Consider the following 14,961-nt stretch of genomic DNA (forward strand, 5'->3'; position numbering starts at 1 on the left):
TCATTATTTTAACATTTTAAGGTTTTAGCGCTGAATGTAAAAATATTTGATATATTTATTTTAAATATCACATTTTTTTCAACAGAAGCTTGGGATATAAGAAATAAATAAATTTAAAAAAACGCGAAATACCAACAATTTTGGTGTAAAATGTCACCTGTGGCAGAGTCTAGTTGCGTCTCTCTGTAGCTCCCTAGGTCAGGTCAGACACTGCAAGGGGAAGTGTGTGTGTGTCTGTTCCACTGATATCTACAGAATAGATTATCAAATTTAATGAAATAGATGTACATAGATGCTTTGGAATATTCAGACTTGATTATTTTTTTATTGAAATTATTGCATATCAATCACCTAATTTGCATATTAATTAGCCAATTTTAAGAAGAAGTACCAACATATTACAATGAAATTTGGTACATATATGTTTTTGGATAAACCTGATGTTTTTGATTAAAATACATGCATATTAATGACCTAATTAGCCAATTTTTAGCTTTTCCACAAATATATCATCCACTCATATGCCTTATACATGTTCAGGGTTAGATTATGTGCTTAACAATTATCTTATCTGCATAAATTAACCAATTCATAGGTGTTCCACAGATATAGTACTATTTATCAAATTTCAATGAAACTTGGTACAGACAAAGGCAAGTCTGTTGTCAAAATAAAATATACTTTAATGATTTCCAAGCTTTCTTTGATTACACGCTTAGTTTAATGTCAATCAGTTCTTCAATTGCTTTATGCAAATATATCCTATGTCAACCTATTCCCATGGCACAATGAGTGAAATCATCCAAAGTCACATATCTGTTTATATTTTAGTTACTGGTGTGTGTAAATTTCATACAAGTACTAGATTTTATGCCAGTCATACAAGTTAACTGGAGCATCTATTATTTCATTTACAAACATACCCTTAGAATGTTAATTATAAATACTACTCAGTATTTATAAAAAGCACTTATAAAATGTGTTATCTATAACATATTGCATAATTGCTAGTGAAAATATGCTAAAGTTAAACTCAGTAGGGGATGGTATATGTATCTGTGCACCATATAAACGATTCTGGATTTAGGAACTCAGTTTTACTATTTTGGTCAAATTCTCAACTTGCTTCCAAGTATTCACCCCACAAGCTGATCAACCCCATTACCCCAGGTGTAACACTAAATGATATACAAAATATTATTTTATTTATTTTATCCATTCCAGCATAATTTAAGGCTTGATCGTTAAATGCCCATGGATCTAATCTATATAGACCATTATATAATTCCAGAAAAAACATTTTTCATCATTTTATGATTTCCAAACTTTATGAAAATGGAATGTGTGCATTTAAAATTCATTGATCAATGAACACAAATACAAGACTAGTGTATAATCTGCAAGACTAGTATACAACCTGCTTTCACCAGAGACATACAAACTAAAAGTGAGTTAATATATGGGATATATGATTTCACTTCAGATTTTATAATATTAGACTTGTGTTATTTTAACATTATATATTACAGACTATTGTCTAACCATGGCTGCAGCTGCCTCGGATGTAGTAGATGCTGGTGCTGTCTTGGCGGAGATTAATGAAGACTTCCTGTGTTGTGCTATATGTCTAGAGCGGTATTCAGACCCAAAAATACTACCATGTCAACATACATTTTGTAAGAAGTGTCTAGTACAACTAGCTGAGAAAGGAGTAGCTGATACACTGATGTGTCCAACTTGTAACAGGTAAAGGTACCTATCAATGATCTGCAGTCTAATTTCTTCATGAGCTCACTTCTAGACAAGATACCCGAGAAACTGGTAGCTGGTACCCCTAAAGTGTGTGAATTTTGTGAAGAAAATGAAGTCACCTCTATCTGTGTTGAATGCCAACAGTATTCCTGTACACATTGTACTAGAGTACATAAAAAAAACAAGGCAACCAAATCTCATCAGCTTCTATCGCTTGACGAATATCAAGAGACAAAGAACAAGAAGCCATTTGCTGTACAGCGGATACAATACTGCGAAGTTCACACAGATAACCAGTTGAAGTACTACTGTGATACCTGTCAGACACCTATATGTATGGAGTGTACAATCATAGATCATAAAGTACATCAACACAGATATATTAAACAGGTGGCGGATGAGTATTCTGACGAATTAAAGGGGAAGGTCAGGAAGTTAAAAGTGAAAGCAGATGAAGCTGAGACAAGTAAAATGTCAGCCAAGGCAGCCTGTGATAAACTAAAAACCTGCTGTAAAGAAGAAGAAGCAAAGATAAACAAGAAAACAGATGAAATCTTGGAAGATCTGAGAAGACAAATAGAGGTAGTTAAGCAGAAGAAGGAAAGATTGGTGGATGAGTTGAAGACAGAATATACAGCTAGAGTAAAGAATATGGAAATCAAAGTTGATGAACTGGAGATGAAACATGGAAACATAGTCAGTACTTGCAGCTACCTAGAGACACTGGTGCAACATGGGAATCCTGGACAGATATTGAGTGCCAAACAAGTTTACCAACAACAAATTGATGGGTTGATTGCCATGGAAACTAAGCTACAACTTATTCCTGATGTAATAGAGTTCAAACCTCATCCAGGGAGAGATGATGTAGGAATGCTGGCAACAAACGCATGTCAACAAAACTGTAGTCTTGATAATGTCCCAAAACAACTGATCAAAGGTGACACTGCAACTTTAATGGTAACAACCAGAGATAAACAAGGAAAACAAGTCATTCCACGCCAGGTGGTTAAGGCTAGAGTAACAAAACCTGATGGATCAAGTGACGATATCAAAGTACAGGATAACAATGATGGAACACACACAGTGATGGTACATGGAGAGATAGATGGGAAATATAAAGTGTCATTGACAATAGACAATCAGCCAATACCAGGAACACCTGCACAGGTCAATGTCATTAAAGGATTGGTGAAGACCATTGGTAAACATGGCAGTGGAAAAGGGGAATATAATCTGCCAGTTGGTGTTACAGTGGATAAGAATGGTGACATAGTTACAGCTGAGTGGGGTAATAAAAGACTACAAATTACAGACAAGGATGGAAATTATAAAAATATTATAAAAATTGAAAAATGTATTCCAATTGATGTGTGCATATTCAATGGCAAATACTACATGACAGATTTGGATAATGCACAAGTTGTTATCAGTGATATGAATGGTCATGTGATCAAACAATTCAGTGAAAACATAAAGCATCCCCAACGCATTGCTGTTAGGCCTGCTGATGGTATGATGTATGTATCTGACTGGGATGGGAACGTTGGTGAGGAAACAAAAAAAGATGGTCACTGGATAAGAAAATACACAACAGATGGAGAATACATCAAATCATTTGGGGGTTTTGGAAGTACCCCAGGACAATTTAAAGGTCCATTCTACATGGCTTTTGACAATCAAGGGTTGCTATTTGTAGGTGACTATAACAATAACCGCATACAAGTCTTCAATACAGATGATGAGTACATGTATTCATTCAATTGTCCAGGTCAAGATGAAGGTCAGATATACGGGCCATGTGGTATAGCTATTGATAATGAGGGATATGTATATGTGGCTAATTGTAATAATAAGGTACAAAAGTTTGATAGAAGTGGTCGTTTCATCTGTCGTATTGATAAGGACACTGATAAACTTAATTTACCACGTGGTGTAGCAATAACTGATGATGTACCATGTAGAGTGGTTTTAGTCGACAGTGATAACCATTGTGTTAAAATATTTGCACAGTAATTACAGTATTAGATTTAGATCACTACAGACTGATAAAAGTTGCAATTGATACTTTGCTAAATTGGTTAAAATGTGTTAATTGCACAGCACTGAAAGTGAAGGACATTATATTATACAGATTCGTCCAATTGTTCTTGAGCATTTGATCAGATGTATTCAGGAATTACAAATCAATGTTATGTAAATAGTCTTTATTCAGTGAAATGTACCTACTCCACTGCAAATTAGAACATTTTAGGTTATCATTTAAAATGAGTTTGAGTGAAATTAACTGTGATCTGAAATTGCTAATATGCTCAATTATTATATAAAATATCTGTCATCAAGTTTCGAGAGAAGGGGGGTACTATATAGAAATTACCAATCGGGGACGTGTCACTGAAATAGGTCCTGGTTTTCAATATTCTTTAAGTATATATATGGGTCTTAATTACTGTCAAAATAGGTATAAATTCAGGGTATAAATATCTGGCAGATTGTATCTGTCTGGGGTAGCTATTTTGAATAAATATTGATCAATATACAAGAATTTAAATCCTGTATACATATCTTTGAACTGTTTTAATCAAGCCCCAGCCACAGTAAATGATGACCAAATAAGCAAGTCAAGACGTACAAAAAAGTCTCTTCGTGAAATATCAACAAACGGACCAGCAAATCTGTAACATATGCACGCAATGAACACTGCAGCGACTGTGATAACGTTTGACCACAAATGAATCATATTTGACATCGAAAAGTGACTGAAATATGTGTTGTTCAGAGGTGAACGTTCACTATTAAATTTTGAAACCACGTGGAACTGCCGTATTCTGCGAGATGATATCAGATCCCGTGAGTTTCGATATGCCGGCGCCCATACTACATTTTTCCGAATCAAGTGGAAGAGAACTCATCCTAAATTGTGACTACTGACAACAACTGATCGATAAAATTGAAGTATGATGGAAGCATTTCGCAATTTGATTGTGTACTGGGTTGCGAATTAAGCAAGATTTGTTTGAAGGTTTGAGCAATTTTGAGCAAAGGTATCCTTCGCAGCAAATTGAACTGTATCCGGTATTGTATATCAACAGCGTACGTTGAGATTCAAGACTTTCTATCTCCTAGGCTTTGATGTGAGCACTGATTAATGACAAATACAATCATTAAATGTTGAATGATTGTATCCTTACACTCGAATCATTTTGAACTTTATTCAATTAATGTAGTATATCTGTACTGAGTGAACTTTTATATCTTGTTGAACAGAATGAAAATTTTTGGTTGGCATGACGATCATTCGAGTGCATTATATTTGTGCATAACTGAAGCTAATGTTGCATGTGCACTGATTACATACTGTGTATATTAAAGCGATCGGCCTCAGATTTTGGAATAATTAATCCTATGTTTTTAATGACAGTCTAGCAAATTAGAAATTCCTTTGTGTTGCTAGAGATGAGGGACACATGATTAAACTTTGCCATATGTTTGAAAGTATTTTAACAACCTTGTTGTAGTTTGACACACCATTCGTGTTTGGATCACCATACCCTGAGTACTTAAATAGAATTATTGTGGGCGTGTCATTAATGGTCAACAGATCCTTATTTAAGACAAATAACACCTTCTATAGCCCTGATATAGTTAAGTTGTTGATAGATTGGGTTGTGATACACCAACTGTTCGTAGACCCTTGTGCTTTAAATTTGGCAGAGATTTTTGGACTAGCGAGTCACATGTGACTATTCAAAGTCTAGTGCCCCCTATAGGCCAATTTGCACATTGTTGGCTGTATTGACCCCATATCTTACTGTTAATGCATAGAGTGTACTTTGTTGAACTATTTGACCAATTGTTGCGATACGTATGGTTTTATTATACTGAATTAAATATTTTACTGTGTTCTACAAATTAATTATTGCTTTCGCATGTGTGTTGTCTGTGTGTGTGTGACTGAAGCTACCCAGATACTATCGCCAATGCCCATAGATGCTTTCAATAGTATTGTGCACCTGTACCCTTCATTGGTACCCTGGTTGGAAAGAGAACACAGTTACATTTGCAAAAGAAAAGCATTGCTAAGTCAACATATATGGAGGAATGTGGTTGATGTGAATTTAAAAAAAATGTTTTTTACAGCATGAATAGAGAAAAGTAATACACAAGAAAGTGATGTTTTGATTAAAAATACACATAAAAACAAAATTAATTATCTTTGCCTCTTCAGTCGCCGCACAGTGCATGTTTGAATGTATTTTATATGTGCTGTATAAGTTGCTATGGGTTTAGACCTTAGAGCGTTAAACTATCTTGACCGTAATGTATAATGACGTTTTGGGTAAAGGGATTACAAGTATGCAAATTAGTAGTGGTCCTAGCAACATTTTTGCAAGAAAGTATCAGAGTGGAGCAAATGGTTAATTGGTTGCGTTAATGAGTTATGGGAGAAGACATTTACGGCGGTTATCAATATGGCCTGAACTGTTCTCTCTAAACTATTATTATGTTAATTTAAATAGTGCCGCACAGTGACAATCAGATCAGACTTAGTTTCTGTCAGCATGAATCTTTTATATAAAAAAATATAATATACCGGTAATCTGATCAGAACGAAAATATATTGTATATGCTGTCTGTATTAATAACAGACAGATCTAAAACAAGTAATTGTTGCATTGGATAGTCTCAATGAATTCCTAAGTTTAGGAAATATATAAAGTTTGGACATGAACAGTCATAGATATGGCTCCAAAACTGCATTTACTAAAACAAAATGGCCACCAGTCAGCCATTTTAATTCTGATCAGAAAAAAAAATAACTTTCATCCAGTTCCTATAATAAGTTTGAGCAAAATCCGTCCATATACTAAGAATCGGTTCCAGAATGACGAGAATGCTTGATTTTGATGAATTTTTAACATTGAAATGTCACCATTCAGCCATCTTGAAATGGTCTAAGATATTTATTTGTGAAGTTTGAATGTGATTGGACCAGACATATGCAAGGTACAGGTGGGAATGCACAGCACAGATTTCAAACTGTATCTGAACAGGTACTAAACAAAATAGTGGTTTGCTTACCTGCATCCATAGAGATAAGCATCACCCGATGTGATTGGTAGATCACCAGTCAAAATTCCAAAGGTAGTTGTTTTACCAGCACCATTCATACCAAGTAATCTAAAACACTGGATAAAATGGATATGTGTTGTAAACAGAAAACAATAGGATTGTAATGCGGATATTTATGACAAGGAGTTCTTCTAGTAGATCATTACAGTGTCATAATCATATAGGATAGAAATTTAGTGAAAACATAAGAAATGAAAGTGGATTACTAAAAGTGCATTGACAAAATGATGTCACTACAATTACAGAATACATACATATAATGAAAAGTTGTAATGTGTTAATCATTGCACCTACAAACTAGGAAATTCATATCAGTGACAAATATAAAGAATGCTTTGTATGTCACTGCCATCATCAAGAAAATTAACACAGAAAACTGATTTCAATTCAATAATTGCCGAAAACCTGTCCTTGGAGAACTCCAAAAGACAATCTATCAACAGCAACCAAGTTTGACGATCCCTTTTTATAAACCTACAATAATCAGAGAAATAATAAATATATGTTATTATATTCAGTGAAAAGTTATGAATAGAATATTCAACATGTGTATTCACAGATTATTTTCAGTGATAATATGCACAAATAATCATGTTGAGGGCGCACTATTAGTTCAAACTCAGAGAGAGGCTTCAAAGGGACGAATATTCAAATTTCCCAGAATGCATCAGGCATTAATTCAAATTTCCAGCATCACATAAGTGTAAATAAAAGAATATGTTGCTATATGAATGTAGTAACTGTCCATCACACAGACAATACTGGATAATCATGGAACACCACCACGAAGTAATAAACTTGTCGAAACTGGTAAAGTACATTTCCCATGTAATGTGGTAATACCTTAGTTAGGTTCTCTAGTTTGAGGACATCATCCGAGTCTCCTCTCAAAATTCTTCTTTTTTTTCTTTCTACATCTTCTTCAAAATTTTCAGTTGCTATTTTGTAAACATAGCTTTTCCTAGAATAATAAAATTGCATCTTTATACTGTGAATATTCACATTGAAAGTGGTTGATATTACTGGTAATCCAGTATTGTCATTAAAAGGCATGATCACCAGGTTATTATTATAATAATGTACATGGATAGGTGTATATTTATGTGCAATACAGCAGGTATTTACAGCTATAACAGTGCGCTATAACAGATAGTAATTTTGATAGACAATAGTGTGCATAACCAAGTGATTATTTATATAGCAAATTTCACAGGTTGTTATTTTTATAGATAATACTGCACATATCCATATGGCCCTAATATAGCACATTTAGAGATGGTTATTTTTACAGCTAATATGTAGTTATGTCTTAGCCAATAATCAACAGGTGATTAATTTTATTGTAAATGACATAATTCCTGTTTGTAAGTTAGATGCAAGGTATATATATATATATATGCCTTAATGTGTGATGTATTCGTAAAGTTTAAACTTGATTGGTCTGTTGGCAAAACAAAGTAACATTATAGAAAGTTTGCATTCTGTAGATTCTGTAGATTTCTTTTTAGGTGTCAGTAAAAATGTAATAAAAACTGCTATTCTTGGGGAGCTGTGTAGATATCCATTGAACGTCAAAATTAAAACACAGATGATAAAATATTGGTTGAGACTAAAATCTCCAGAAATTTCCAACATTGTAACTGCCTTTATGGAAATAAAAACTTGGAAAACAGGATGGGCAGAAAGAATAGAGAGATAACTAAAAACAACAATCTTTCAGAATTATCAAAACAACATGAAAAGAAGACAGGGGAGGTACTCAGAGAAAATTATATAAAAACATGGAGTAGGGTTTTTTTTAATGACAGCAGAATGAATGAAGCAACAAACAAACTACCTTCATACAGAAAATTTAAAACTACCTTCAATATGGAGAATTATTTAAATGATATAAAAAATTTAAAATTAAGGCGATTATTTTGCAAATTTAGAATTTCTGACCATAAACTACTCATTGAGACTGGCAGAAAAAAGAAAATTCCTAGAAACGAAAGAATATGTAAACTCTGCACAGATGATAAAATTGAAGACGAATACCATTTCTTAATAGGATGCAATAAATATGACGTACCCTGTAATAAATTATTTAAATATATGACTTCTTGAAAATGAATGAAGGAGAAAAATTTCGGTTAATTATGACAAGCTTTGCAGGAATATAAACTGCACAATTCATACATACAAGTATGAACTTAAGAGATGGAACATAGCAACTCCATCAAATTAGTCTGCAGGTAGTTTTAATGCAATGGCATATTTAGTAGCTTAGTAGTTTTATTGTTATACTAATTTTCATGTATTTTTTTCTTCCATTCTTAGTTACATTTATTCAATGTCTTCGTGATTTTGGTGGAGTGAACTGTACTTCAGTTTTGCTTTGTCCTAAACAACAACATTAGCTCATGTTTTTTCCTCGTTCTATAATTATATGTATTTAATGTGCTATTTGTGTTATTAGTTGCGTGAAGTATTATTTCTGTTTTTGTTTTACAACAATAAAATTACTCTGTATTAGTTTTTCGTGTTGAATAAAATTATTATTATATTATTGTGCATATGCCTGATAGTGGACGTATGGAAATGAGCTGGTTACTATTCGAATACTAGAAATAAATTAACATGCATCTTCACGTCCAGAGTACTCAGCTCTAAAAATGTAGGGAGTGGGCGCCTAGTTGAACTCTCCACTTGAAACATTGGACAATAGACAATTATTAGGGGGAATGTAATGTCTTTTAGGGGGAGAATAAAATTGCGAAATGAGTTGCATTTTTAATGATTTCCACAACACTTTTACAATTACGAAAAAGAAATGGTCACAAAAAATACGCACATGCAAGATTTAACCTGCAACAGCGCCCTCTAACAGGTCAAGTCTGTTATCAGAATGCTGTGTTTTACCAATTTCCAAATAATAATGATGAAATTCTTGACAATGCAGAACAGAAGCAAATTATCAATGTTTATATGATTTCTAAAATGATATGATTTTTAAAACTGGTGATTTGCAATTTGTTGAAGAAGTATTTTAACACCTTTTACATCTGCGAACAGGTCACATTGAATTGTCGTTTATTTGCTCACAGCACATTCACGATAGTCTAAATGTATTATAACACATACTGTTTTAATCGGAAAGTAAAATGATATTCAATGACCGGGTTTCGTGACTTTAATTAACGGTTTAATTTGGGACATTTCAGAAGACATGGCTGCTTAGTCAATTGTAACCCCAAAAACAGAAATACCCTAAAAGTGGGATGGGTGCGCAGTCATGAGTACAGTATGCAAATCAGCTGATTATCATTCATATACTAGGAATACATTATATAAATAATTTAATTTCCATTTCTAAAGTTGTGACAGTAACATCAAATTGCTTGTATATATGATAATATTTACTGCAATAAATCTTTAATAAATCAACAAATCTGTACTGTCACATATTGATCGACTTAATGATTTATAACGAAATGCACTGTCCACAACAGACAAACCTTACCTCACTGTAAGCATTTAATTTCTGTACAACTAAGAATGAATAAGTTGTAGTGGTACCAATAAACAGATTAACCACCAGTATAACAGCATACACTCTACTCAGTGTGCTGAATAAATATGATAACAGATATATCACAGCAATCGAAGACCAACTAAAAATAAAACCAAATAATTCAACATGACAAAATAATTGTATTACATTTTTATCTTATTTTTTTAAATTTGTCTTATCAATGTTTTCAATGATTAACACATCATAAATATTCGCAACAAATACAAATAAGTTTCCTTATAAGGTATGAACATACGAATAATTACAATAAAATAAAATAAAATAAATCAGATACAAGTGAATTTATGTTGTCACAGATGAAAATGATAGTATAGAAAAGTTACCACAACATGGTGTATGGTATGAAGCCTTAATGATAACAAAACATGAATATTCATGCATTATGCAAATTATGTCCCATATTTCGTCAGCAAACATCAATAATTAATAACTCATAAAACTAAATATCAAAGATTAAAATGATAGGACAAAAAGTTACACATACAACTACAAGAAAAGCATGAATATTCATTATATATACAAATTAGATTCTATATTAGGTATGTGTAGATGAATAATTACTTACCCGTAAAATTAAAATAAAACAAAAATTGCTGGTAGATTTGTCGGAGATGAATATGTTGGTACAGCAAATAAAATCAAAATAATAATGCTACAGCCACAAGGATCTAAGTAAGATATCTGGAAATAGAATTATTAAATATCAGAGTTGAATATTAAATTCATGTTGCTGGAGAATCTCAGTGTTCTCAGTGAAAATAATTTTATAGGTAGAGAAGTTAAAATTATAGCAACAGATCAACAGGTTGTTTAAGATTAAAGTCATGTAAGTACTTACCATATCCCAGACATAATTTGAAATCCAATAACATGCCACACTCATTCCATTGATAAATTGTACTTACCATATCCCAGACATAATTTGAAATCCAATAACATGCCACACTCATTCCATTGATAAATTGTACTTACCATATCCCAGACATAATTTGAAATCCAATAACATGCCACACTCATTCCACTGATAATTTGTACTTACCATATCCCAGACATAATTTGAAATCCAATAACATGCCACACTCATTCCATTGATAAATTGTACTTACCATATCCCAGACATAATTTAAAATCCAATAACATGCCACACTCATTCCACTGATAATTTGTACTTACCATATCCCAGACATAATTTGAAATCCAATAACATGCCGGACTCATTCCATTGATAAATTGTACTTACCATATCCCAGACATAATTTGAATTCCAATAACTTGCCACACTCATTCCATTGATAAATTGTACTTCCATATCCCAGACATAATTTGAAATCCAATAACATGCCACACTCATTCCACTGATAATTTGTACTTACCATATCCCAGACATAATTTGAATTCCAATAACTTGCCACACTCATTCCATTGATAAATTGTACTTACCATATCCCAGACATAATTTGAAATCCAATAACATGCCACACTCATTCCACTGATAATTTGTACTTACCATATCCCAGACATAATTTGAATTCCAATAACTTGCCACACTCATTCCATTGATAAATTGTACTTACCATATCCCAGACATAATTTGAAATCCAATAACTTGCCACACTCATTCCATTGATAAATTGTACTTACCATATCCCAGACATAATTTGAAATCCAATAACATGCCAGACACATTCCATTGATAAATTGTACTTACCATATCCAAGAAATAATTTGAATTCCAATAACATGCCGGACTCATTCCATTGATAAATTGTACTTACCATATCCCAGACATAATTTGAATTCCAATAACATGCCAGACTCATTCCATTGATAAATTGTACTTACCATATCCCAGACATAAGTTGAATTCCAATAACACGCCGGACTCATTCGATTGATAAATTGTACTTACCATATCCCAGACATAATTTGAAATCCAATAACACGCCACACTCATTCCACTAATAAATTGTACTTACCATATCCCAGACATAATTTGAAATCCAATAACATGCCAGACACATTCCATTGATAAATTGTACTTACCATATCCCAGAAATAATTTGAATTCCAATAACACGCCAGACTCATTCGATTGATAAATTGTACTTACCATATCCCAGACATAATTTGAAATCCAATAACATGCCAGACACATTCCATTGATAAATTGTACTTACCATATCCCAGAAATAATTTGAATTCCAAAAACATGCCGGACTCATTCCATTGATAAATTGTACTTACTATATCCCAGACATAATTTGAATTCCAATAACATGCCAGACTCATTCCATTGATAAATTGTACTTACCATATCCCAGACATAAGTTGAATTCCAATAACACGCCGGACTCATTCGATTGATAAATTGTACTTACCATATCCCAGATATAATTTGAAATCCAATAACACGCCACCCTCATTCCACTAATAAATTGTACTTACCATATCCCAGACATAATTTGAATTCCAATAACATGCCAGACTCATTCCATTGATAAATTGTACTTACCATATCGCAGACAAAATTTGAATTCCAATAACACGCCGGACTCATTCGATTGATAAATTGTACTTACCATATCCCAGACATAATTTGAAATCCAATAACACGCCACACTCATTCCACTAATAAATTGTACTTACCATATCCCAGACATAATTTGAATTCCAATAACATGCCAGACTCATTCCATTGATAAATTGTACTTATCATATCCCAGACATAAGTTGAAATCCAATAACACGCCGGACTCAATCGATTGATAAATTGTACTTACCATATCCCAGACATAATTTGAAATCCAATAGTACGCCACACTCATTCCACTAATAAATTGTACTTACCATATCCCAGACATAATTTGAAATCCAATAACACGCCACACTCATTCCACTAATAAATTGTACTTACCATATCCCAGACATAATTTGAAATCCAATAACATGCCAGACACATTCCATTGATAAATTGTACTTACCATATCCCAGAAATAATTTGACTTCCAATAACACGCCGGACTCATTCGATTGATAAATTGTACTTACCATATCCCAGACATAATTTGAAATCCAATAACACGCCACACTCATTCCACTAATAAATTGTACTTACCATATCCCAGACATAATTTGAATTCCAATAACATGCCAGACTCATTCCATTGATAAATTGTACTTACCATATCGCAGACAAAAGTTGAATTCCAATAACACGCCGGACTCATTCGATTGATAAATTGTACTTACCATATCCCAGACATAATTTGAAATCCAATAACACGCCACACTCATTCCACTAATAAATTGTACTTACCATATCCCAGACATAATTTGAATTCCAATAACATGCCAGACTCATTCCATTGATAAATTGTACTTACCATATCCCAGACATAAGTTGAAATCCAATAACACGCTGGACTCATTCCATTAATAAATTGTACTTACCATATCCCAGACATAATTTGAAATCCAATAACATGCCAGACTCATTCCATTGATAAATTGTACTTACCATATCCCAGACATAAGTTGAAATCCAATAACACGCTGGACTCATTCCATTAATAAATTGTACTTACCATATCCCAGACATAATTTGAAATCCAATAACATGCCGGACTCATTCCATTGATAAATTGTACTTATCATATCCCAGGCATAATTTGAAATCCAATAACACGCCAGACTCATTCCATTAATAAATTGTACTTACCATATCCCAGACATAATTTGAAATCCAATAACATGCCGGACTCATTCCATTGATAAATTGTACTTACCATATTCCAGACATAATTTGAAATCCAATAACATGCCGGACTCATTCCATTGATAAATTGTACTTACCATATCCCAGACATAATTTGAAATCCAATAACATGCCACACTCATTCCATTGATAAATTGTACTTACCATATCCCAGACATAATTTGAAATACAATAATATGCCGGACTCATTCCATTGATAAATTGTACTTACCATATCCCAGACATAATTTGAAATTCAATAACATGCCACACTCATTCCATTGATAAATTGTACTTACCATATCCCAGACATAATTTGAAATCCAATAATATGCCGGACTCATTCCATAGATAAATTGTACCTACCATATCCCAGACATAATTTGAAATCCAATAACATGCCTGACTCATTCCACTGATAAATTGTACTTACCATATCCCAGACATAATTTGAAATCCAATAATATGCCGGACTCATTCCACTGATAAATTGTACTTACCATATCCCAGACATAATTTGAAATCCAATAATATACCGGACTCATTCCATTGATAAATTGTACTTCCCATATCCCAGACATAATTTGATATCTAATAACATGCCAGACTCATTCCGTTGATAAATTGTACTTACCATATCCCAGACATAATTTGAAATCCAATAACATGCCGGACTCATTCCATTGATAAATTGTACTTACCATATCCCAGACATAATTTGAAATCCAATAACATGCCAGACTCATTC

The 14,961-nt window shown here is 33.0% G+C and overlaps 1 protein-coding gene across 1 annotated transcript; it reads left to right on the forward strand.

Annotated features, from left to right (window-relative positions):
• Positions 1 to 1,785: 1,785 nt before the first annotated feature.
• Positions 1,786 to 3,768, forward strand: LOC146737873 (E3 ubiquitin-protein ligase TRIM71-like). The gene has a single exon (XM_085504849.1). It carries the CDS (start codon positions 1,786 to 1,788, stop codon positions 3,766 to 3,768), a length of 1,983 nt encoding a protein of 660 aa, XP_085360975.1.
• Positions 3,769 to 14,961: the final 11,193 nt, after the last annotated feature.

The sequence above is a fragment of the Saccoglossus kowalevskii genome, chromosome 10, assembly GCF_978046115.1.
Source record: "Saccoglossus kowalevskii chromosome 10, keSacKowa6.1, whole genome shotgun sequence".
NCBI classification, from domain to species: domain Eukaryota; kingdom Metazoa; phylum Hemichordata; class Enteropneusta; family Harrimaniidae; genus Saccoglossus; species Saccoglossus kowalevskii.